General features: G+C 55.2%; 2 protein-coding genes and 1 long non-coding RNA gene across 5 annotated transcripts in view; 1 reads left to right on the forward strand and 2 right to left on the reverse strand.

Moving 5' to 3' along the window:
- Nucleotides 1-544: 544 nt before the first annotated feature.
- Nucleotides 545-10,396, reverse strand: CDC37 (cell division cycle 37, HSP90 cochaperone). 2 transcript variants are annotated; one of them, XM_028519062.2, is made up of 8 exons: nt 9,834-10,396; nt 4,524-4,805; nt 4,061-4,169; nt 3,824-3,939; nt 3,616-3,738; nt 2,546-2,728; nt 2,372-2,443; nt 545-1,084 (listed from the first exon to the last, which is right to left on the reverse strand). In XM_028519062.2, the coding sequence occupies exons 1-8, from the start codon at nt 9,933-9,935 to the stop codon at nt 935-937; spliced, it is 1,137 nt and encodes a 378-aa protein (XP_028374863.1). In that variant the 5' UTR covers nt 9,936-10,396; the 3' UTR covers nt 545-934. The 2 variants fall into 2 exon arrangements, with proteins under 2 accessions (XP_028374863.1, XP_028374862.1); XM_028519061.2 differs by having other exon boundaries at nt 4,061-4,343; nt 9,834-10,036.
- Nucleotides 10,397-11,231: 835 nt separating this feature from the next.
- The window catches only part of PDE4A (phosphodiesterase 4A), a 45,783-nt gene continuing 32,197 nt past the window's right edge, over nt 11,232-24,817 (forward strand). Inside the window, exons 1-3 of one of the 2 annotated variants that reach the window (XM_028519054.2) lie at nt 11,232-11,471; nt 16,994-17,101; nt 17,700-17,899. In XM_028519054.2, the coding sequence (XP_028374855.1) occupies nt 17,054-17,101; nt 17,700-17,899 (248 nt within the window). In that variant the 5' untranslated portion in view covers nt 11,232-11,471; nt 16,994-17,053. Of the gene's footprint in view, nt 11,472-16,993; nt 17,102-17,699; nt 17,900-20,481; nt 21,014-24,817 lie in introns of those variants that run through there. The other variant, XM_028519052.2, reaches the window with a different exon arrangement.
- On the reverse strand, nt 19,068-20,138 carry LOC118502003. The gene is made up of 2 exons (XR_004904677.1): nt 20,030-20,138; nt 19,068-19,589 (listed from the first exon to the last, which is right to left on the reverse strand). It is a non-coding gene; the product is annotated as an uncharacterized LOC118502003 (long non-coding RNA).

Genomic DNA, 24,817 nt, shown 5'->3' on the forward strand with positions numbered 1-24,817 from the left:
TAAGTCACCCAAGCTCACACAGAAATTTCAAGTGCTCACAGATGGGCAAGACAAGAAAGGAGTAGGGGGACACAAGATGAGGGCAGGAGGGGACTGGACAGGTCGTTCAGGGTCTGGTGAGCATAGGGAGGGCTTGTGGCTCCCGCTGAGGGAAGGACATGCCCTGACTGGTGTTCATAGGTGTTCTCTGGCCACTGCATGTTGGGGTCTAGTGTGGGGCAGGTGTCCAGGCCAGAGGTGACAGGGACCAGGGTGGAGGTCATGTGGATAAAGAGCAGCAGTCAGGTTGAAGGTGTTTTGGAGGCAAAGCTGCCCACATGGAAGGGCAGGTGCAGTGAGGGAGACTTGGAGGAGTGAGATAAGCCACAGGCTGAGGTGATAGGCAGGAGAAAACTCTGATGGGAGAGAATGGGCCAGCATGTGTCTGGCACATGGGAGCTGCCCAGAGAGCTGGAGGGCAAAGTGTGGAACTCACGGGCTCAGCCACCAACACTCACCAGGTTCCCCCCAGCCCCCAGAAAAGAGCTGTGCCAACAGCCCTTGCAACGCCGTACAGAGCATCTGAAATCCTTTATTGGAAGATCACTGCTGTTTACCATATAGAAGACTAGACAGCTGACAAACAGTGGAAACAGCCCAGTGACTGGAGCAGGTCCCTCGACTGGGGACCCTCCCCCCTCCCCTGTGGATCAGCCTAACCAACTTCACCCCTCCCTGGACCCCTGGGCCTTTGGCATAGTGCTGATGGGGGGAGCTGCAGGCAGTGAAGCCCCTCAACTCAAAGCAAGACTTGGATGAGTGCTAGGAGGTGGGGGCATGGGAGCAGGTCTCTCAGGCTGGGAGTGGGAGAAGTGACGGAAGCCAGGAGATAGGGCAATGGCATCTATTTTCGTTCTCTGAAAAGGGGTGCACAGAAGCCTGCAGGCAGGCAGGGTCACGCGCTGACATCCTTCTCATCTGGCTGGCTGGCTTCAAGCAAGGGGTCCCCAGGGCCTGCCTCCTCTCCCTCCTTGGCCTCACTGGACTTAGAGTTGGGGACCCAGAGGCCTGAGTCGATGCAGCGCTGCATATGGTACTTCGCATCCTACGGGGAGAAAAACAGACAGGTGAGGCCAAGCTACCACCTCCAGATGGCCCACCTGTTTCCTGCACACTCTAAGGCCTACATCTGCTTATCCTAGATCAGAGCTGTCCAAAAGACTGTCTGCAATGATGGAAAGGGTCCATAACCTGTGTTGTCTGACGTGGCAGGCACAGCCACATGTGGCTACCAAGCACATCAAATGCAGCTGGTGCAGCTGAGGGACAGAATTTTCAGTTTTCCTTAACTTTAATTCAAATTTATATTGTGTAGGTCCAGAAGGGTCAGCAAACATTTTTGTAAAGGGCCAGATTAAAACATTTGGCTTGCAAGTCACAATTACTCCATCTATTACTCCTCAACTCTGGTTGGTTATAGCACAAAATCAGTCACTGACAATATGAAATTTAATGAGCATGGTCTCTGTGTACCAAAGACGGGCTGCAAGCCAGAGTTTGAAGACCCTTGGTCTAGAGCTTATTCCCCACAGAAGCTTCTAGAAATTCCAGAAAAGATCATCTGACTGACCCGTCTCACAGATGAGAAAACCAGTATGGCCAACTGGTAAGCCACCTGGCAGGAATGGAATCAAACCCAGCTCTATCAAGACTCATCTCCCACCCTGGCTGGTGTGGCTCAGTGGGTTGAGTGCAGGCCTGTAAATCAAAGCATTGCCAGTTCGATTCCCAGTCAGGGCACATGCCTGGGTTGTGGGTCAGATTCCCACTGAGGACCATGTGAGAGGCAATCACACATTGATATTTCTCTTCCTCTCTTTCTCCCTCCCTTTCCCTCTGTCTAAAAATAAATAAATAACATTAAAAAAAAAGAAGAAGACGACTCATCTCCCATCTCCCAGCACTGTTACTGCTCTGAACAACAATGGCAGCCAAGGTTTACCAGCATCTGCTGTGTGCCCAGCCCTCCCCACGCATCTGGCCAATGAATTACAGGACAGAGTCTGTGGCATGATGCAGTAACTAATGCCGGGAGGAACCCCCTCCTGGGGCTGCCTCAAGTCAACAGGTGGAGGCTGTGCTCATAAATGGACCACTGTGACGGTGACACTCAGTCTGGAAGCCAGGCACTCAGTAGGTGCTCAATAAATGTGAGTGTGTGACACCTGACTGCCTCGCGTGCCAGCCACACAGTGACCCTACCTCCCTTATTCCTCCTAGAAGCCCAGGAGACCCCCCTGCCAGCAACATGGACAGCTGGCCTAGAGCAGAGCTGAGGGACACACCGCTGGCCAGCATGGCTAATGGATGGGACTGGGACATCGTAACTTACAGTGGGGTCCATCTTGCTAATGGCATCTTGGAGCATCTGCACGTCCTTCACGTCAAAGCATTTCTGGAGTTCCTGTGGAGGCAGAGGGGCTGAGGTCAAGGCCTGGGTCCCCAGAACACCCAGGGGTCCTGCTGGCTACCTGCCTGCCACCTGCTTGGGGCTGAGGCTCCGCACCTCGGGCAGAGACTCGTAGACCTCCACAGGATCCAAGCCACCAGGGCCAAGCCGCTTCTTGCGCTCCTCCTCCTCGTACTCCTTCATGGCCTTCTCGATGCGCAGCTTGGCACGGCCCCGCACACGCTCCTTGAAGGCCTCCAGCTCATCGTTGAAGCCTTCCATGTACTGGCGATCAGCTGTCTGTGGGGAGCAGGAGACCAGGGGGGTTTGCGGGACCCAGGACCCTCCTGCTGCCGGTCCTCAGAGACACCCTGGGGCTTGGACCTCTTCTCTACTCCATCTAGTCTCCGCCTCTAAGCTCAGACTGTACCACCTATGCAGGCTGACCTCGAAAGTAGCTTGGTTTGGTTCCAGACCACTGCAATAAAGTAAGTACTGCAGTAAAGCAAGTCACATGAGCATCTGGCTCCACAGTGCACATAAGAGTTACGTTTACAGTATACGGCAATCTAAGTATGCAACAGCGTTATGTCTTAAAAAATGTACATACCTTAATTAAAAGATATTTAATTGCTAAAAAATGCTAACCATCATCTGAGCCTTCAGCGAGTCGTAATCTTTTTGCTGGTCTTGCCCTAGTAACATCAAAGATCACTGATCACCGATCACTCTAACAAAGATTGTAATAATGAAAAAAAAAAAACACACAATACCTACTAAGTAATGCATTAAAACGAAGTGTGCCTGCATGCTAATGACCACCTGCTTGCATGTCCCCCTGAACCTCGGACTCTGACACCCACTTCCTCACTGTCCTCCTGTGGGGATTTTCATAGGCAGCTCAAACTCAACACAGCCACTCCTGATCATGCCCCGCTCCCACCTCTGCCTGGCCCTCAGTCTCCCCTGCTCAGCACGGGGAGCTCTGTTCTTCCAGATGTTCAGGGTTAGAAACCTGGAGGTGCCCTTGACTCTGTCCCTCACCCTCTTTCAAAATCTGTCTGGAAGCCACCACCTCTCATCTCCTCCGTGGCTCAGCCCCCTCCTGACGCATAAGGTTCTGATCACACAGGCCTGGGGCCCTGAGGACCACCCCTCACCTCGCCACAGCTACAATGGGCCTCTACCTTGATCTTAGTGAAGAACTGCCGAAAGCAGGCACGGGGATCCACCTTCAGGCTCTTGGCCAGCTCCAGAATGAACTGCATGACGATGGTCTGGTGTGCCACTTGCTCCATGAGTGCACATTTCTGCCAAGAGAGAACCGGCACAGTGTCACCAAGGGGCGGTCCAAGGGTAGAGCCCCTCCCTAGCCCTGGAGCATGTTCCACTGACCTCCTCCACCTCTAGGTCAATGCACCAGATGACCAGGTAGTTGGCTGTCTCCTCACAAACCAGGTGGGAGTTGTCTGATAGGTACTTCTGACTGTCGTCCCAGCGGTGGAGCATGCCTACAACAAAGTGTTGACAGGGTGCTGGAAGGACCCAGGGGCCAAGAGCCAGCCCCTGACACATGCAACTCCCAGGCCCCCACTGGTGGTCCCCACTGGTGGTCCCCTGCACCCAACTCACCAAAGTGCTTAATCTGTTTCTCGTACTTCTCCACAAAAGTCTTGTGTTTCTGCTCCCTTGCCTCTTCCGACTCCTCCTCCACCTGCTCCGGCTTGGTGTTGACCATGCTCTGTGGTGGGGTGAGAGGGGGAGTGGGCTGGGGTGAGGCCTCGGAGCGCCTCACACATGGCCGGGTGGGCCGTGGCCGCAGTGCCCATCCCATCCACGGCGGCGGTGGTGATGGTGCCATGAACATCAATGTGGCAGGAGCATGAGCGTGGCACGTGTGGCCTCGGACTAGGGCCTTCGGGCAGATCAGAAGGGGACCGGTGGGGTGCTTCATCCTCTTGACACCCCTGTTCCTCCCGCACCCCCCACCCTTCCCTCTCTTGACCTATGCAGTCCTCAACTGCCCCACAACTTGCCAATGGTCACAGAGCCCACTGAGGGGTGTGAGTCCCCGCCAGTCCCCACCCTCGCATACCTTGCTGAAGCCGTCTTTGCTGAGCGTGTCCACATTCCAAGGCATGCTCTTCTCCTTCTTGCGCATCTCCTCCATCTTCTGCTCCCAGCTCCGTTCCTCCTTGCGCAGCTGTTGAGCCTCGGCCTGCAGTCGCTCCAGCTCCGCCTTGCTGCCCTCACCCTCGGCCACCTCCAGCTCCTTCAGCTTGCGCTGGCACTCAGCCAGCTTGCGTTTGCACTCACGGCAGCTCTTGTCCAGCTCCTCCTTTTCCTTCTGGAACTGCTCCATGCGTTCTACCCGGGCCTGTGGGCAGGAATGGCCCATCGCTCTGGAGATGAGCCTGTCCACTGACCCCGGCCCCGTCCCAGCCAAGGGCTTCCAGGATACACCCGGGACGGTCACGAGGAATGCATGCGCCAACCTGTGCCCTGCATGCCCAGCTTCTACACCCTCCCCCACAGGCATCTACGCACACCTGAGTCAGGGCAGGTCCCTCCACTGCTCAGAACTCTTCACAGCTCCCACCTCACTCAGAGCAAAAGCCCAAGTCCTCCCTGAAGCCAAACCACAAGGCCCTACATGATCTGCTGTCACCTCCATGCCTTCGCCTCCTCCTGCCCCCCCCACAGCAACATTGTCTGCCTTCCCTTTTCTTGAACCCATTTCAAACCTCAGGGCCTTTGCACTGGCTGTTCCCTTGGCCTGGAACACTCTCTCCCCAAGTTCCCCCCACAGCTTACTCCCTCGTATCCTTACCACCTTGACTCAAAAGTTGCCTCATGGGTGAAGCCTTCCCTGACTATCTTACTGAAGATCAAGACCTCCTCTTAACTCTTGTCCTGCTTTATCTCCCTTCTTAGCACATCTTACCTGCTAACATCCAGAGACAATTATTTACCATGACTTGGGCACTGTCCCTCCCCAAGGATACTGGCTCCATGCAAGTGGAGACAGGTCTTTTTACCACGTCATACACACTGGCACATAGTAGGAGCTCAGCAAATGGTTCCGGAATGAACAGAGACCCTCTACCAGGGTCTTAGGCACCCCTTCTTCCTCAGAGTCTCTGTGGGCAATACTAGGGCACCATCCTCTGTCCCCCAACCCTCTCATTCTACCTCTGCCTGGGTGTCCTCTAGGCATCTCCAACTTCCTGTCTAAACCTGAACCTACCACTTTACCCCCCAAAAACCTGGTCTCCTGCCCTGTCCTCTCTCAAGATGGGGAAGCCACTCCTACCTCCCACCCCATCTCCTGTCCCCCCCACCCCGCCCGCCGCTGAGGCCTGCTCACTGGCCCCTGCCCTGGCCCCCTACTCTGGCACCACGTGCCCATGGTTTTCACTGTTAGACGGTTCTCTAACTCACTCCACTGTGAGTCTTGAGCCAGGAACATTCGCAAGGCCCCTCAGCTCTGTCTGCGGTACAGCATGCCCTCCTGAGCCCCACCTTGCTACCCAGTAGCCTCCTGTCCCCCAACCCTGGATGTTGTACCCCAAATGTCCACTTCCACTGTACCCTAAGTTCAGTGATGGCACCCATCGCACTGCCCCCTCGCTCAGTCCCCATTCAGACGCCTATCACGTCACTCAGCCCTGTCTGCTCTCCAGCCCTGCTGGGTTCCACCATCATCTTCCTGGGCTCCTGGCAGTATCTGCTCAACCCGGAGCTAAATCTAATACCCCCTTCAACTGCTGTGCCCCCCATCCAGGCTCAGAAGCTGAGAGAGGAGTCTTTGAAACATACACATCTGATTGCAGCCTGCCTGCGGCCCCATTCTGGAGTATACAGATTCATTCAAGCAGGACCCGACCCCTGCTCCCAGCTGGCAGCAAGGCCCTGTGCACGGCTGGGTCCCAGGCAAACGCTGGCCCCTGCGGTTCCCCAAATGCACAGCCTCTCCCCTGCCTTCTGGCCTCTGCACATGCTGCCTCTTGCACCTGGAGCTTTCTTTCTCTTACTCCAGTTGTTTTGCCCAGGTCTCAGCTTCCAGAGCCTCACCCAAGTCCCTCCTAAGGATCAGTATCACTGAGTCCCAAAGGCCCCAGTGTAATCATCAGACAACGTGAGAATGTGCTGGAGGAGACAGCCTTAGAGTCCCAGAACCTGGGTCACATTCCAAGGTCACTGTGTACTGCCTGGGTGTCCCCGAGCCTGATCCCCTAACCTCTCATGACCTGTTTCCTCATCTGTCAAATGCAGACAACACCGACCTCACGAGACTGCACTAGGAGAAGCAAAGACTGTAAATTAGAGCGAACGGTCTAGGGCCTGGACAGCCAGCAAGCACCATCCCCACTATCATCACTGTCTGTCCAAGGGGACAACCGGTCTCTGAGGAACACTCTGGAGCTCTGTACTTCAGAATGACCAAATGTACTTTGAGGGCTCAGGTTGATCTCTGGCTGAGAGTAAGGGCTCACCAACTGGGGATGGTTGTTGCTGCGTCATCACAGTACCCAGCTCCGCCACTCTTCCTGGTGACACATCCTTAGCCAAGGCCCTTAAACCTCTCCCTGCCTTGGTTTTCCCCTCTGTGAAATGAGGCCTCACAGGGTGCTGTGAGGGTGAAATGAATGACTCCACGACAACTGCTCCCACACTGTGCTCAGCGTCTTGCTCTCATCATCACTGTCGTGGGACTGCCACCAGCATGGTTTGCTAACTTGCTTTTGTACCAATCTGAGACTGTATCTCCAGGTCCTAGCACAGGACCAGGCAGCTAGTGGGTGAGAATTGAGAAACTGAGGCCCCTCTCCAGTGCTTCAGAGGACTGACACAGCCAGTCCTGAGCCTCAGTTGTCCCCGTGCAAATAGGGGTCGAGGTCCTAGCCTCATGGAGGGATAGGAAAAACAGTCATGGCCTCTTCAACCTCCATCTCCACGAAAGTCTGTGTTGCCCTAGAGACTTCTCGCTGACCTGTGAGGGGCTCTTGGGTAGGCATCATAGCTGGCCTTGGGTGGCAACAGAAACCTACCACCCTGCTGGGCAGCCATCAAGCTCTTCCTGGTGCCCTCTGAGTAGCCACCAGGGAAGCCAAAGCTAAATAAAGGCCCCCCAGAGCTGGCAGGGGTGGCTGCCTGCCTGGCCTGGGCTTTACACCTCCAGCAGGAGCTAGAGCTCCTATAGCAGCTCCTACAGCTCCTACAGCTCCCTGTCGCAGGGGTTACAGCAGGCTGGGCAAGACTGCCCTCCTACCTTACAGACAGGAAAACCAAGTGTCATGGATCTTAGGCCAGCACATCTCACTGGAAGGAGCTGCAGGAATCCAGTGGTGGGTGACTAAACAAGGGAGCCAAAGGATTGGGACTCACCTGTTCCCTTCTGCAGCCTTTGCAAGCTCTTTTTTTTTTTTTAAACCATGAAAGTGAATCACCTAAATAATAACGATGACAATAGTGACCGAAGTTTACAGAGAGCTTTTGCATGCTAGGTGCTGTTCCAAAAGCACTACGCACATTAAATAAATAAGGTAACCCCCACAACAACCCCTTGGGGTTGACACTATTAATATTCCCAGGTGGGGAAACTGAGGTACCAAGAGATCAAACAATTCGCTGGAGGTCAGGCAGCAAGTCAGTGTTCAGGAGCCAGTATTGGAGCACAGGTGGCAAGGCCTGTGCCCAGAAGCTCACCAAGCTCCCATTTTACTGACCCCACCTCTCCTCACAGGGCCTGAGCCAAGTTCTTTTCAGATCTCATCTCATTTCTGGGGCTGGGATTAGAACCCCAGCTTGCTGGAGACACCGAGAGGCCCTCTGTCTCCATGACTCTTCACTAGTCTCTGGCTTTCAGTGGCGGGACAGGAAAAGGGAGGGAGGAGGGCAGAGCGGGGAGGAAGCTGCGACAGTATAGAGAGGGCCTTCCCATCCAGCAGGACCAAAACAGTCTCCACAAAGCAGTATAGATTTAACTGCTTTAAGATGTGACAGAAATATGTGTTCCCAAAATAGTCTTTAACACTTTGTGGAGATCTTAACCATTTCATAATAAATGTTACATGTGACAAGAAATGAAAGTGCTAGAACTTTCTTCTTACACTCTAGTGGCTTGCCCAGCAGATATACTACTGCTTTAAGGAATGGGTTGGAAATGGGGCTGGGAGCAAACATAGGGCCTTGGCAGGATGGGAAAGAGCCCTTCTAGGACTTTCTGAAAGACTAGGAGTGGCATTCGGGAGAATTGGGTGGAGCATTCCTAACTGGAAGGTTCTGAGAGGTACACACCCTCAGTTTCAGAGTATAACAAGCAGAGGTATGTGGATGCAGCACCTATGATTTTGGGGAGCAGGAGGTTAAAACATTGGGTCTTATGAGAGCCGTTCTACTGGTCTGTAAGCACTGCTGGACAGGAAAAGGGGCAGGGGAACGCTCAGACTAGGGATTCTGGTGTCTGGATTTGGGGGCAAACAGATAAAAGAAGGGGCAGAATTTGGAATCAGGCTGGGAGAGAGTTCCTGTTGAGAGCAGGGGCCATCCGGGTGTCTGAGAGCAGCAGACCAGCTGGGGTAAGAAGGAAGGCAGGGTGGGTTTGGATGAGGTTCCAATGCTGGTAGAGGTTCCTACAGGAAGTCAGTCCTGGAGTATGGGCAGTGCCTCAGTCTGCAATACCCAGTTGCAGAGGGACTCTAGCTAGGAGGGAAGCCATTAAGATAGGGTTTCCCAGTGTCACTGGAAATGGGGTCTACTGTAGGTGAGACAAAAGGAGCGAGACTGGAATTGGAAGGCTCTGTCAGTGTAGAGCTGCTAATTCGGTCTGGAGGGAAACTGGGTTCCAAAACTTCAGTCCTAGGTGGAACTGAGGATCCTAATGGGGGATGAGGCCGTGGGTGTGGGGTGACGTCCCAGGTCAGGAACAGAAATCCCAGGGGAAGACAGAGGTCCTTGTTCTGTTTGGAGGAGTAAGAAGATCTCTGGATCTGAGTAGCAATCACCTTCACACCGAGGGAAGTACATCGCAGAACAGTTTCAAAGTATTAGGGACTTCAGGAACTGGGGAGGGGCGAATGGGATATCCACGATCAGAAGTGGGTACCCGAACAGGATCAGAGTCCAGACTTTGAGGCAGAGTTCTGGGTGTAAGTTGGAAGGTCCCAGACGGGACTCGGGGGCACCTCCAAAGCTTGTCTTGGGAATCTAGACTATGGAAAAGATGCCGTAGGGGTCCCGGCAGCTCTGAGGTTACAGAGTTGAGCGCTGGGAGATATTAAAAGCTCAGACTGGTGGGAATCCCAGGTGTCAATGGCGGGTCCCTGGAGGTATAAAGGATCAGAACTCTGCAGCGGAGTCCCGGGAGGTGGGGGAGGGAAGGGGCTGGGCACGCGCACTCTACCTGGTGTCGCCAGCGGAACAGACTGGCCGTGTCGATGTTGGGGTGTGTCTCGTCTTCATCGTCAGACACCTCGATGTGGTCCCACACGCTGTAGTCCACCATCTTGTTCTGTGGCCCAGCCAGCTCCGGCTCCTAAAGCGGCAGTGGCGGTGGCAGAAGTGTCCCAATCTGGGCCCGCGGAGCCCCGCCCCTTCCGCTTCCGCCAGGGCGCGCACACCCCGCCCTCGACTGACGACAAATCCTTAGTAACTGTGGCGGCGGCTCTGGCGACCGAGCTTGTCTTAAAGAGCCTTGAGCTAGTGTTCGGGCCTCCCGGACCCCCAGCGGAGACCCAGCCTTATCTAGCGTGGGGTCCCGGCTAGGCACCTCCTCCTGAGGGGATACGTGGAGGTCCCCAACCTAGCGCCACCCTCATCTCCTGCTGCCTCACAGTGGGAGCTTGCGGCAGCCGCAGGTGGGGGGGCAGTTGGGAGGGGGGTTGTCCTCTTAGCCAAGCCTCAGTAACAGCCTGAACCTCGGGGAGGAGACCTGCCTCCTGCCCTCTGTGAATTGGAGTGGGGCGTGATCTGAGGGGACCTTCCCAAAACGGGGGGCGCAGGCCCCTGCTCTGGGAGAGTCTAAGTGGAGGAGGGATACGAACCTACCCTTGGTGAGGTCTGAGTTGGCCGCGATGTGACGCTGCCTTGGGGGGCTGGTATTTTCCCGGTTTGGAACACAGCCTCCTTGTCCCGTTCCTATCTTCTGCCACTTTTGAGCGGGGATTCGCGTATACATCCCCTCTTCAATCACTCGGACCCCCCTTACCACATGTCTGGAGAGCGCGTCCACGGCGACGTCTCCCATGCGGCCGCTGGGTGTCGCCAATGTCTAGCCAGTAGCCAGTGCTCCTGGCCTCGCGCGGGGTGGTGGGGGAGCGGGTGGCGGGGATAGTGGAGGTGTGGATGGGGGCTTTCCTGGTCTTGGTACCCGAGGACCGCTTACAGCCTCTCTTCTTTCGCCTGGGGGCCCTCTTCCTCCTTTGGGCTCTAATGACTCCCGTTACTCTGAGCTTGAGCTATCCAGGCGCACTTTCGTAAATCCCAGTCCACGCTTTGTAACCCGGATAAAAGGTCGTGTTGCAGCCTAGGGCCAGGATTATCTCAGATTAAAGGGCGCTCCGTGGGGAGCAGGTGGGATGGAAGGAGCTCCAGCCCCTCGAGTGAGGGGCGCCTTTTCCTAGACTTTCCCCGACCGAGCGAGCGAGCGAGCGAGCGTTTGGACGGAGGAAGCTGGAGGATATGGAATAAAGGTCTCCAAATTGGGGGGATGCCCCGGCTGGGGGAGGGGGTGGGGCCACCCAGACAAAAGCGCCCGCCCCTCCGCCTAAGAGCTCCATTCAAACCCACGAGTGGGCGGGCGGGAGCGCGGGAGTCCCCCTCCGCTCCCCCTCCCCCTCCAGCTGGGGCTGTCCAGCATCTCAGCGGCCGTCACGGCCCGGGCACACGCACAGATCCACACACCCCAGCGGGTCTCGTAATCGCGCGCACACACATACACACACCAGCAAATACAGAGTCTGGAAATCCCTGTTTCCCTCCCACCGCCCCACTCCTCGGGCTGGAGAGGGCGGGGCATCCCCTCCCCAGCGCCCCCTGCAAGGTAAGCTTTCAACTGCTAGCTGAGGTGGGGAGGGATACTCGGCACCCCGGAGGGAGGGGTCCAGGACTGTGGGGGTCTTCCCCCCTTCCGCAAGAAAGCCAGGGCCCCCGGTACACCCTTTGAAGGCTTCAGGCCTGCCTCCGGGCTGGGGGTGTGTGAGGAGGTCTATTTAGGCCGGGGATTCCCGGGTAGGTGCGGGGGGGTTGGGGGGGAGTCTCTCCCTGGCTTTGGGACTGGAGCTGCCTGGCCCCAATTAAACAGGGTCCCAGAAGACCCTGCTCCCAGAGTTGGGGTCGGAGCGCCAGAAGCTCCCCATCAGCGCCAAGCTTTTTCTAATCTCCTGCCAACACAGCATCGCCAGCCCTGGAGACAGAACTCCCTGAGTTGTTTTGCACTGTTCTCTGGTCTCTCCTTCCCTGCCCCCCACCTCCCCGTCCCCCATCAGCGTATCCACTGCTGTGTCTCTTGTACCTGTGAGGTGGGGGTGGGGGAGGGGCGGGACAGGGAGTGCTCCTCTGGGCACTCTAAGTTTCCTTTGCTGCATTCCACAGCTATACACTTTTAGCTGCAGTGGGACCCAGGAAATGGCTTTGCCTTCCTGAGCCTCAGTTTCCCCACCTGCAAGGTGGGTAATGACATAGCAAGGCACTGCTAGGTCATGCATGTGAACCTGCTTTTGCTTTATTTCTTAGTTCATTTCCCACCTATTTGCCAAGTGCCTACTATGTGCTAGGGCACTGTAGCCAGGCTGTGGGGCTGCAGCAACTGAGACCAGCTGGGTACCTGCTCTGCTGCCCCTCAAGACTGGTAAGGGAGCAAGATCAGTGTGTAAACAGAAATACTCACAGTGATTTCAAACCGTGAAGACAAATTCCATCAGGCACAGAGAGTGGCCGGGGTGGAGTGGTGGTGCTGGAGATTCAATAATATTTCTGGTTTGTGTCTGCTTTCCTTGTTCACTTCAGCTCCATGAGGGCAGGGCCAGGTCCAGATCAGTGTTCAATAAATGTTGAAAGAATTAAAGATTATTTCCATAGCAGTTAAGATCAGGAAGGAGGCTTAGGAACCAGTCCATCTATCCATCCCATTTTACAAATGAGGTGAGTGAGTCCATAAGACCCAGAGAAGGGAAAGATGTCAAAGGTGATACAGGGAGTCGATGACGTGTCATCATTCCCATAAAAGTGAGGACAGCTGAAGGAATGATTGTCAACAGCTGGGAAAGGAAGAGAGTAGAGACCAGACTTGGGCACAGGGCCCCCCAGGGGCACATGATACCCAGCCAGCACCCACCTCTCTCCCCATACTCACAGACAGCCCTGCATCCATCCATTCAACGGTTATTCAGTCCTACAATATGCCAGGTGCTGGGGACAAAACAGTGAACAAAACGAAACTCCCTGCCTCTATGGAGCTCACATTTAGTGGGGCAGACAAACAAATGAATAAATATATAAGAACAAGTTGTGATTAAGGCAGTTTGTAACAGGAAAGAAGAATGGAAGGGTCCACTTTAGGTTGGATATCCAGGAAGAACTCCTGGATTTGAAAAACTACACAAACACATGCCTATACATACCTACACACGCTATCCAGAAAAAAAGTAAATGTACTAACCAACACTCTATACCAAGAACCTAAATAATGTGCCCAAGGCCAGGTAGCTAGTGCGTGGCTGAGTAGGTCTGAACCCAAATTCAGCATTTCTAACCTCTGTGGAAAGCTGCTTCCTGCTACATCCACAGGCACCTACCCCCCCCCCAAACACATACTCACCACACTCACAGAGACATACATCCAACCTCATGCCCTCATACACTGACTTGGTGTCACCCTGTCACATACACTCCTACAGGTATGGTCTCAACTACACAAACTCAGACTCGTATAAAGTTCCACCCATCCAGTTGCACACACACCGCCATCTACATAGTCTCACACACACACATACTTGTGGCCTCTAAGTTTTTCCCAGCCCTGTTTCAGTACAAGCATGGAGTTTGTCAGGCCTGGATGCTCAGGGCCAAGGATTGGGCAAGGACTTTATCCTCACTTCCTTCTTTTTGGCCACCCATCCCCATACCCTGCTGAGGGAGGTTGGGGGGTTGGGGGGATGTCAGGCTGGGTGAAGCCAGCTCTCCTCTGTCAGGCCAGGCCAGTGGCTCCCAGGCTGGACTGCTGCTGATTAGCGCTGACAAGTCAGGTGGGAGAAGAGGCCTCTCAGCCTGAGCCTGGTGCCAACTGCCCATAGTGGCCAGCTCCGCCATCTGGACCCTCCTCCCCAAACATCCTGCTTCCCAGGGGAGGGGAAAACAGGCTTAGAGGCTGATGTCCTGCCTCCTGTGTCCAGCTTTTTGCCAGAACTGATTTCTGCAAATGTGCACAGGTGTTAGGACAGTGATGGCCTGCATGTCTCTTCCCTGGCCTGTGGGGCTCCTCTGGCTGTCCACTCCTCCATCTTTTCCCCCGTCCCACATGTCCTTAAGCACCTACCGTGGGCTGTTCCAGGCACTGGGAATATAGCCAAGACAGGCTACAAAATTTGCAGAGCCTAGAGCAAGAGTTTACAGGGTCCCTGTTCAAAATTATGAAGAATTTCAAGATGATGATAGCAGCACATTAAACCTTCTAAGTGTGGGGCCTTGTGGACTGCAATTTGCATGTCCATGAATTGGTCCTCAATACAGCTAGAACAAGACAGAAAAATCCAAGGCCCTCATGAAACTAAGGGGTCGGGGAGAACAGAAACATATATGTCGGGAGAATGAGAGCTAAGAAGAAAAATAAAGCTGAGTGAGGGGCAGAGAGTGGTAGGGTCAGGGGAGGCATCTATGTCAGGGAAGGATCTGGAAGGATGTGACTTTGAGCAGAGACCCAAAGGAGCTGAGGGAGTCAACTGGATTTATTCATGTATTCAAGAGCTATTTGTTGAGCACCTACTATATGCTAGCATTGTCCTAGCAGGGGGCAAAACAAACCAACATCCTAACCTCATGTCTTAATCAAAGGACAGGCAAAAGCTAATAAAAATAGGAGGCAACTTCTATGTCTTGTTAGAATGTTATAAGTCTAAAACAAACAAAATAAAAGTAGGGTCAGGGAGTGGCGGGGGGGAGCACAGCATATCTGAGGCTGGTTTTCTGGGTGGAGGGAAGAGTAAGTGCAAATGCCCTGAGGTCTGAATGTGCTGGGAGTGTTTGAGAAAGGACACGGAGGCTGGTAGGGCAAGGGGGAGGATGGGAGGAAGTGAGGTCTCTGTAAATGTGTTGCTGTATCCCATGTCTGTCTATGGCTTCATGTGTCAACAATAGTGCTAATTGTAATTATCACTATAAAAACCAGTGGTACTGTTTTATGAGAACCTACAATTTACTGGGCACTGTGCTCAGAACCTTACCTGCATTGCTTCACTTCATCTACAGAACCCCCTCAAGTAGGTATGAATATTATCCCATCTTACAGACGAGGAAAATGAGGCTCAGAAAGGCTGGGTGAATTACCCAAGGGTATACAGCTAATAAGAATAATAACCAGGATTTGAATGCAGGTCAGTATAACTCTGGAACCTGAGCATGGCCCTTGCTACATGGCCCTTTCTCTGCCTGTCTGAGCATATGTATTTGTCTGTATATACATAGAAAGGGTGCCTTTCTCTCCCTGTGTCGTCTTGTTCATTCATCATTCATTAAGACTATGCATGGGGGACCTAGACAATGGAATGGGTAAGCATCTCTTGTCCTCACAGAGCTCTAATATAGAATACAGATAAATTACCCCAAACGATGAGTGCTTTAATGGCAGCAGAATAGGCAGCAGTGGGAGCTTGGAACATGGACTGGTTCAGTCTGGTTAAGAAGTGGGGGTGACCTTTAAGCTGTCTTTATACATTCATCCATTCATTTAATGACCTTTGCAGGCTTGCCTGCTGCTAAATACTAGGCTGGTGAGATGATGTTTACATTCACTTCTACTAGTTGATGATGAACCGAAGTGCTAGCTGATGCAATAAAGAAAAATAAACCAAAGTAGGGAGTAAAATAGGTAGTCCTTAATAGATCTACTAGGAACTTTATAAATATGCTATTGAGTCCTCAAATAACCACTAGACATTGAACAAATACTTAGTAAGAAGAGCTTACTATACTTGATTCAGTTCTAGCCACTGGGGATACAGTAATGAATAACATATTCTTTCCCTACTGCAGCTGATATTCTATTTTGGGAACAGGCAGACAATAAATGTAATAAATAACATAGTATGTTATGAGATGATAGTGCTGTGGAAAAATAGAGCACGATGAGGTTAGGAATCCTGAGGGCCTAGCAACTTTAAACAGAGGTGCAGTAGAGAGAACAGCTAGGAGAAATGCGTGAAAAGGTGGGATGTGAGCCAAGACCTGAGGGATGTGAGGTGCCTGTAATTATTCAAGGGTAGAGAGTTCCAGGTAGAGGGAACAGCAAGTGCAAAGGCCCTGACTCTGGAGCATGCCTGGTGTGTCCAGAAACAGCCAAGAGGCCAATGTGGATGGATGAGAGTGAGTTGGGGAGAATGGGAGGAGGTGAGGACAGGAAGGTGACTAGGCACATTCTACAGGACTGCAGACCTCCTGTTGAGGACTTTGACTATTCCTCAGAGTAAGGTGAAAGCCATGGAGGACTCTGAGCAGAGGAGGGACACAATCTCAGTTCTAACAGGCTCCCAAAAGTCCAGTTGTTAGCAGCATTTATTAAGCATTTACTGAGTGCTAGATACTGTTTGGTGAGAATTCAATATGGTCTGATCTGTTTTTATTCTCACATGGGCCCCGTAAAAATGACCATTCCATTTCACAGAGGAGAAACTGAGGCCCAGACTGTTTAAATCACTGAACCATAGCCACACAAATACATCCAACAGTAGTTTGCAGCGCCTAGGTGAGGTGAAGTGAGCCCTCCTCCCTCTCCCCTAAGCTTTTAGACAAGGATCGCCTGCAGCAGAGCGCACTCAGCATCCGGAGCTGCGTCTGTGTCCCTGTCTGTTTCTATATTTCCACGCATCCCTGTCTGTCTCCTCGCGCCTCTGCCTGCGCGTCCCCCATCTGTGCCCAAGCCGCCGTCTCTCTGCGCCCGGCCCCCGCACATCGGAGCTATTTCAGGTTTAGGCTTAAAGGCCCAACAATTCCGTAGAGACGCTTCCGCCGGCCCCCGGCTCAGACCACGCGCCACAGGCGGTCCACTCTGGGAGCTCCGGGTCTTCTCTGCGGAATTGATCCCTAGGCTAGGGTTACACCCCACGGGAGGAATGGGGGATGTGCTGGAGCTACCAGGGCACAGATGCTATCCGGAGCCCGGCCGTGCGTCAGCTGTCGCTCTGGCAACGGGCGGCAACGTCACAGACAGGCAGTGCGTCCGCAGGCTGCTAACGTCATGTCCCAGGGGAGGCAATTGAGCAGGGATGGGGGCGGATTCCAGGCCCGGCCAGCAGGGGGAGCCCAGGGGAGCCCCGGGGCGCTAATAGTGGATGCTTTGGCTTGGTACTGCAGGAGGCGCTGGCCCGGACCGACATGGTCCCCGCAGCCCCTACGGAGCACTAGGTTGGCGGGATGAAGAGGAGTCGCAGTGTCCTGTCCGTGTCCGGGACCGGGGACGAGGTGTGAGGGGCGGGGCCTGGGCTGGGGGCGGGGCTTGGACCGCACTGGGGACAGACGCCCTCTAGTGACCACAGCTGTTCACTAAGTGGTCGCAAAGTCACGACTGTTCATGACTCTCTTGATTCCATTTTTCTACTGCTGCCTGGATTAAGAGCCCCTGAGTCCAGGGGCAGAAGGCAGGGTCTTCCAAGGATTGTGTTTGGAACTGTGGGTGAGGTCTTGAGGGGCCACAGACATTAAGACCAAGAGGGGGCTGCTTAGGCGTGGAGGGTGGAAAGACACCCCCAAAAGGTGATGTGTTAAGAGGAATTTCATGAGAGGGACAGTGGGCATGAGGGCCCAGAGCCACAGGGCTGAAACATCAAGAGGGAGCCTCACAAACATTATAGCTGAGAAGGAGAACCTCTCAGAGGTAAGGCGTGGGAAGTCATCCTCTGTGGGAGGCATTAGTGAGTGGCACCAATTGAGGGGGGACACAAGGAGCCTATACCCCTATCAGCATCTCCCAGATGGCTAGGTGGAGCATTATTGTAGGGAGGGGCTCAAAGCTAGCTGCCTGGCCAGGCTGCACACCTGTCCCTCCTTTGTCGCTCCTTAGAGGCCGAGGGAGACCCCTGAACCCAGCCATGCCAACATGCTGGGGGCTGACCTCCGACGCCCTCGCCGTCGCCTCTCCACTGGTCCTGGCCTGGGCTGGGCGGACCCTGAGCCCTCGGATCCTGTGGTCCCTGTGCCCCCACGACCTACCACGCTGCCGCTTCTGATCCCTCCTCGGATTTCCATCACCAGAGCTGACAGGTAGGCGGGAGAGGGACCAGGCTGGATGGTAGGGTGAAGGAACAGCGCCAGCTGGGCTAGGTCCAGCCACCAGCCCTTTCTGTGCTCCAGGATTCCTGAGTTTTGCAAAATCAGCTGAAATGTCTCCTGGAGTCTGGTGGGTCAGGCTGTGACACCCTTCCCCCAAGGTGTTCCATTGCAGCCTCTAGAAACCCCTCCTTTCATTTTGCAGCTTCCTGAGTCAGCATGGGCCAGGGTTGGGAAAGGGCTTTCAGGCTCCCAACCCCCAGTGGTGCCCCCACATTCAGAAAGCTGGGCCAGGCGAGGTAGCTGGCATCTAATCAGTCTGCTGTGCGCCTCTATTTACCCTCCTGGGGGATTCTGTTTCTTCCAGGACTTAAAGGGGAAAGTGGGATTCTGGAGAAGATCTAGGCTGGCATTTTTCTTTCTCCTGGGGAGATGGAAGAGGTATCTGTGAGCCTTTACATTGCACTTTCTTTCTATTTCTCATCAGGGTCCTCCCAGAGCACTCCAGCCCCCATGTTGGCCCAAGGATGAGTTCAAAAGCCAGACAGCTGAGCTGGTCCTGGCTGCTTGTGTGTCCCCTGTCCCCAATGCCCTCCCCAGGCCACTGTTTTCTGCAGCCTTAACTTCCCCACCCTCTCATCTACTCAATTGGAAGGTTACAAAGTCTCTGTCTAGATCATGGTACAATGGTTCATTGAAAAGTGGGGGGAAAGAAGAGACTGTCACTCTCATTTCGGGTGGTCTAATGTAACTCTCCCCCAAACACTCTTGCCTCTGCACCTTCGGAGGCTGATCCATCTCAGTCTCAGGCTGCAGCTCCAACTACCAGCCTGGCCTGTGTCTTGTGTCCTCTTTCTTCTCCACACTCCCTGTGGCCTGACACCACCCCCCACCCCACCCCAACCCGAATTGCCCATCCAGAGCTCTGGCCAACACTTCAGCCCCCAATCCCCAAGACTCTGGCCCACCGAATCCCCTAGAACCCTTTGAGTATGTACTTGCAGCCAGAGTCCCTGAGAGAAGTGGGGAACACTTCTGACCTCTGGGATACTCCACTGCTGCTTACGGGGAGTCAGTTCTTGCTTCGTGTTCGCCCACGCCTGAAGCCCCCTCTGTCAGGGAGAAAAGCGGCTGTGGGGGTTGGAGAAGCTTTTTTTTTTTTAATATAAGAACAGTGCGGGGGTGGGGGGCGGTGGCAGACGGCACTGCCTGCAGGGCGGAGCCGGTGAGGGGAGAACACTCAGGGAAGGAAGGGCCTGCTTTCTTGGACTCGCACCTAAGTGGGTTAGCGTCTGAGCGCCTCCTCCACCAGACAGGTGGGGTACCAGGCCGAGCCCCCGCCCTGCCGCTAGGGCTCAGCAAGGGCTGGAGCGGGGGAAGGGGAACACTCTGATGCCGCTAGCTGCCTGCTCGCGCTTGCTCGCTCGGCACGGCGCTGGGGGAGGCGGGAGTGTGAGTCACGGAGACTCCGGATTTAGGTGCCGGAAGGGGGGCTCTGTCGGCGGGGGGGGGGGGGGGCCCGCAGGGGGGAGCGCAGCTGTTTACTCGTCTGAAAAGGCCACAGGGGTGCGTCCCCGGGCTGCCGGGGATGTGCCTCAGTTTACCAACTGCAGAAACGCTTTAGAAGAGGTAGCGAAACAGAGCGCTGGGCGGGGAGCTGGGGTATCAGCCACGAGGTGTCCTCCTAGAGCCACAGGGGAACCAAAGATACAATAGAAATACCTCCAGAGCAGCCCCGGGCCAACCACGCACACACCAACACACATGGATTCCCTCAAACACGACAGTCAAATAACGGAGTCTGAATTGCGTTCAACTCCTCAAGCACTGGCCGACCACAGTACATACCTAAAGGTGTAGGAACACATGCAGAACCCCCTGGCCACCCGAACATACCCCACAGAGGTGCACACCTTCCCAACAGGCAGCACACGTGTGCGCACATTCTTCATCCACAGACTCGCAGATACACATAGCGAAATCCAAAGAAACATGCAGACCGCAGCAGCCAACCACGTGCGCGCGCACACTTCCAGGACACCACAAACACAAACAACCCTCGGAAGGGGCCACGTGCGCGCACATCCCGCCCCAGGCACAGACCACCACTATCCTACGACCCACCGACAGCAGATCCCGTGCACACCACCTCTGCCCGCCGCAGGGACCTCGTCCATGGCACGGGACCACTTCCCCCGCGTTTCCTCTGGCCAGGGGTAGCGGTAGCGGCTAGGACCCACCAGCACCGATTCCGCCCCCGCCAGGAGGGACGGACTGACTGACACACCACCAACCAGTCGGGTGTCTTCTGGATCGGATTAACCGTTTAACTCCTTCGTGCCTGTGCGCGCTGCTGCTAGGCTGGGCACTCTGGAGAGAGCTGCGCTGCGGCGCCCCCTCCCCGCCCGGAGCGGGACTCTGCGTGGGCGATAAGGCCCCCACCCTTGGGTGAATGCCCCCCACAGGCCCGGACTAAGGAGGAGGGGGCGGTGCTGACAACCGCGACGGGCGGGGGGCGGGGAGAGGCGGGATGGGGCGGGGAAGCCCGGGCTGGCGCCGAACCCGGCGCCAAGAGCGGAGAGCGCTGCCGGACTCGTAGCTGAGCGCCAAGCGTCGGATGGAAGCTTTGGCGCCCGGCCCGGGGGCGATCGGCCCGTAGCGCCCCCGGGGCGCCATGGCCCCACCAAGGCCAGGCGCACCAGCGGGGCCCGGGGTTTGTCGGCTCTCACGCAGCTGAATAGGGTGCAACGTGGAGAGGCCGGGACCCCTTGGGGTGCAGGTGGGGGCCGGCAACATGGAGCCTCCGGCCGCCCCCTCGGAGAGGAGCCTGTCTCTGTCACTGTCCGGGCCCCGGGAGGGCCAGGCCACCCTGAAGCCGCCTCCCCAGCACCTGTGGCGGCAGCCGCGAACCCCTATCCGTATCCAGCAGCGCGGCTACTCCGACAGCGCGGAGCGCGCAGAGCCGGAACGGCCACCACACCGGCCCATAGAGCGCGCCGACGCTGTGGACACCGGTGACCGGCCCGGCTTGCGCACGTCCCGCATGTCCTGGCCCTCGTCCTTCCACGGCACCGGCAGCGCCGGCGCGGGCGGAGGCAGCTGCAGGCGGTAAGACTCCGGGTGGTGGACACACGCGGAGTGGATAGGCGCGCAGGAATGATGCAACTCGTCGCGCTGATCGCAGGGGGCGCTGTGATGCGAGCGGGGTCAGTGTGACTGGTGGGGGTGGGGGAGTTCTGCTGCGGGGGCATCTGGGACCCCACCCCTGGTAGTGCACTATACCGAAGGCCGATCCTGGGGCTGACTTAGGGGGCGGCATGCTGCGTGTGGTATTTATTGTCTGGGTTGAGAGCTGCAGCTTTAGGGGTCTGTATCCCTAATTGGTGACAGTGCAGGACAGTGGCTAGGCTGGGTAACACTCCAAAGACTTTACTGGAAGCACTGTACTGAAAGCTAGATTAACAGTGTTTGGGGATGTCCTAGGGGGCACTCTTTATGGGGGGCACCTGCTAGAACAAATGTTTCCTCCAGGCTGCAGGTCTCTCAGGGTTCTTCTAGGAGGTGGAAGACTATATAAGATAAAGGGACATTTGGGGACTCACTCTGCTGCAGCTGGAGTCAGAAAGCCAGAGAGGGCCTCCTTGGGGAGCACTGTGTTGGGGGGCTGTGTGCTCCTGGAGCTCACTTCTCATGGCAAGAGAGAGTCAGGGTTCAGTAGCTGCACAGAGAAGGGAGCAGTGCCCAGGGGGCACACAGTCCCAGTACAGGCTGTGGAGTCCTGCCTCCCCAGGTGACAGCGTTAAGGAAGAGGTGTGTGTTGGGCTGGCTCTGACTGTATCCTCTCACTGACCTAACTTTCCTCCAGCGGTTGTGGTATGGCCAGCTGTAGCTATCTCGGCTGGGCCTCTGAGGGCCTGTGATTGTGACATGGGGACTGTGCGTGCTTCAGGTACAGTGATTGTGGCAGTGCTCCCAGGATGGTGATTTTGCGACTGTGCTTCTGGGACAGTGACGATGACAGTGACTAGGTGCTGCTGGAATACTGTGCCTGTGTGGCTGTATGTGCTCCCAGGATGTTGTGGTTGTGTGACTGTGTGTGTTGTTGGGATGCTGTGGTTGTGACAGTGAGCTTATCTGCTCCCAGGGAAGTGATTGTGACAGTGTATATTCCTGGGATGCAGTGACGGTGGCACTGTGATGTGTGTACTCCCAGGACAATGTGATTGTGTCAGCAGGACGGTCTGTTCTCCTTGAGAAACAGGGTGAGACGCTGTGATGCTCCCTCAGCTGCCGGTGTGCCCCGCATCTGGGAGTCAGTGCTCTGACTTCTGGGTGTGTTCCCGTCTGTTAGTTCCCGAAGGGAACTGGGGTGGAGCTGAAGGAAAACAAAGCTAGAATCAACAGGAAATGCCAAGACCAAGGGCAACATGCCAGGTCACTGTCCTGCAGTAGGAACTGGACCCTAACCCCTTTTAAGGCTCCAAGGACTCACCCTAGCCTGGTCTCTGGGGGAATGACTCTTGGGGGACAGTGGCTGAGTGGTAATATTCATCATTATCCTAGTGGTATTCATCTCATAATGGCTCATTCTGGGGCTCCGTGCGGGGGAATTTTTCACAAGTCCTCAACTCCAGTGCCCTGTGAAGTATTCCTATTGGACAGATGGGGAAACCGAGACTCAGAGGGGCAAAGGCCCTCTTGCCCAGTCTCACACAACCAGGAAGTGGCAGATCTGAGATTCCAAGACAGGTCTGTCTGATGCCTATGTATCCTGGCACAAGGTTTTGCCCTCTCTGAGCCTCAGTTTCCCCATTTGTAAATCGGGGCTGTTGTCAGCATTGCTGTATGGGGGTCGGATTGAGAGTTCTGTCAATTGGGGGCATGTGTAAAGGACTTAACACAGTGAATGTCAGAGCCTAGTCATTCAGGGACCTGGATTCAGGAACAGAGGTGGAACCTGCAGAGACTCTGCTCCTCCAGGATGGGAAGCAAAAACAAGAACATCAACCACATCCCCCAGGGGCTCAGGTTTCTGTTTCACTGTGGCCTGTGGAGCATCCAGAGGCTGTGGCTGGAGGGAGGGCATTGGTGCTAGCATCCTCACCACACTCCCAGGCAGAAGGAGGAAGGGAGAACTGAGAGGCCTCCAATGGGAACCTCGCTTTTTAAAATGGGCATTCTGCCAGCCCACTTCTCTAGAAAGGGGGTTCTACCAATGCACACACAGGGACTTCCATGGTTTCCCACGTTGGAGTTCATGCAGCCACCAAAAAGAGGGTCCAGAGAGCCCTCCAGACTTGAGTCATAAGAACGCCCATCCAAGATGGCATCCACACCCAACCCCCCTCCGGATCTGGGAATGTATGAGCCTGCGCTCCTGGTGCCCTGCGGGGCTGAGTCATGGCACTGCCACGATCTGTCAAGAGGCAGATGGAGCTCGAGGAAGAGGACTCTAGTGGTGAGACTGGGGGGTGGAGGGCTTTGCCTTAATTGGGGGTGGAACCAACGTTTAGACTCCCCACTGCCCCACTTTGGACCCCCAAACGCTCACCGAGGGGGTCACTGCTTGGCCCCAGGAGGGGGTGGAGGCAGCGGGACTGGGGTCTCTCTCTGGCCGGCGGTCTCTCTGCGGGTTTGGACCTTCACCTCCCGTAATTTCTTTGCTCCCGCGTCCCTGGACGTGTACTGGGAACGGGTATCTCCGCGCGCCCCCTGCTGGACTATGAAAGAGACACAGGCTAAGTGCGCGCTCCGAATCGGGACTTGTCCCGGAACGGAGCAAAGTCGCCGCCAACGCCACTGCCTCGGCGCCAGGGAGCATTTCATGCCTATTGAGCGCCTCGGAACGCGGGCGCCAGGTCGACCGACCACAGGCTACGAGTAAGGTCTGCGCCTTCCCCAGTGGGTTGGGACCAGGCCGCCATCCCCATCCTCCACCTGCGCAGCCGAGCTTGTTGGAGACCGCCGCCTGGCAGATAGAAAGGAACTTGGCGGAAAAGTTGAGGACTCAAAGTTCCCATTTGCCCTCCGCGGGCTTGCCCATGCTCATGTCAGGGCCTTCTAACACCATCCTGCGTTTTAACTCCCAACATCTTTGGCTTTCCATTCCTGTCGAGGAAACAGAGACGAAGTGGCTTGCCCAAGGTCACACAGCCAGAGGGGCAGAATTGGAGTTAAAAACCAGGTCTCCTGGGCTCCAGACCAGTGGGTGAAATTCAGACTGTGCCCTTGCCCATTTACTCTCTGTGTGAACTGGGGCCAACGATCAGGCCTCCCTGTGCCTCAGTTTCTTCATCAGCACACCGGGCTGAATAAGATCTCCCCCTTCTGGGGCTGTGGTAAAGCTGAGATGGCTGACTTCAGGGCTGGGCAAGAAGGAGCTGGTGTTTCGAGAACTGTACTTCCTCAAAACGACTTCAGTAGAAAGGGGGCGCCCCTCACTTCACAAACCCAGGCTCTGGCTGGCAAGGTGACCCTTCTTTCACCAGTAATAGAATGACCACAAGTCTGGGGAAACCACAGACTGTCAGGGTGAGGACAGTTTGGGGGGCATCTGGGTCCACTGTTTTCACTCCCGAGTAAGAGCTCAAATTCAGCCTTTGCCCTTGACTTGCTGTGTGACCTTGGGAAAGGACTTTACCATCTGAATCTCAGTTTCCGCATCTGTAGCAGGGCTATTCATTCCACGTTGATTGAGGATCTTTAGGTTGTGACTGAAGATAGACCCAGTCTCTGCCTCCAGCAGTTCTCAGACTAGAGGCTGAGGAAGAAATGGCAAGTAAAGAGATATGATAATTCCAGATGGTGACCCACGGGGCATGAAGAAAAGAGGGACCCTGGGAACAGGGAAGCCCTCTTGGAGGAGATGACATTTGAGCAGAGGCCTAAATGAAGTGAGAGGGGATGGTATGT

Source organism: Phyllostomus discolor, chromosome 8, assembly GCF_004126475.2.
Source record: "Phyllostomus discolor isolate MPI-MPIP mPhyDis1 chromosome 8, mPhyDis1.pri.v3, whole genome shotgun sequence".
NCBI lineage: Eukaryota > Metazoa > Chordata > Mammalia > Chiroptera > Phyllostomidae > Phyllostomus > Phyllostomus discolor.

Excerpts from the sequence above, each read along its gene's own strand:
- CDC37 (XM_028519061.2), bottom strand. The coding sequence starts at position 9,935 with ATGGTGGACTACAGCGTGTGGGACCACATCGAGGTGTCTGACGATGAA. Across the intron at positions 4,344-4,523 it reads GCAAAGACGGCTTCAGCAAG|GCCCTAGTCCGAGGCCACAC; the intron begins GTATGCGAGGGT and ends ATCTGCCCGAAG. Across the intron at positions 1,085-2,371 it reads TTAGCAAGATGGACCCCACT|GATGCGAAGTACCATATGCA; the intron begins GTAAGTTACGAT and ends TTCTCCCCGTAG.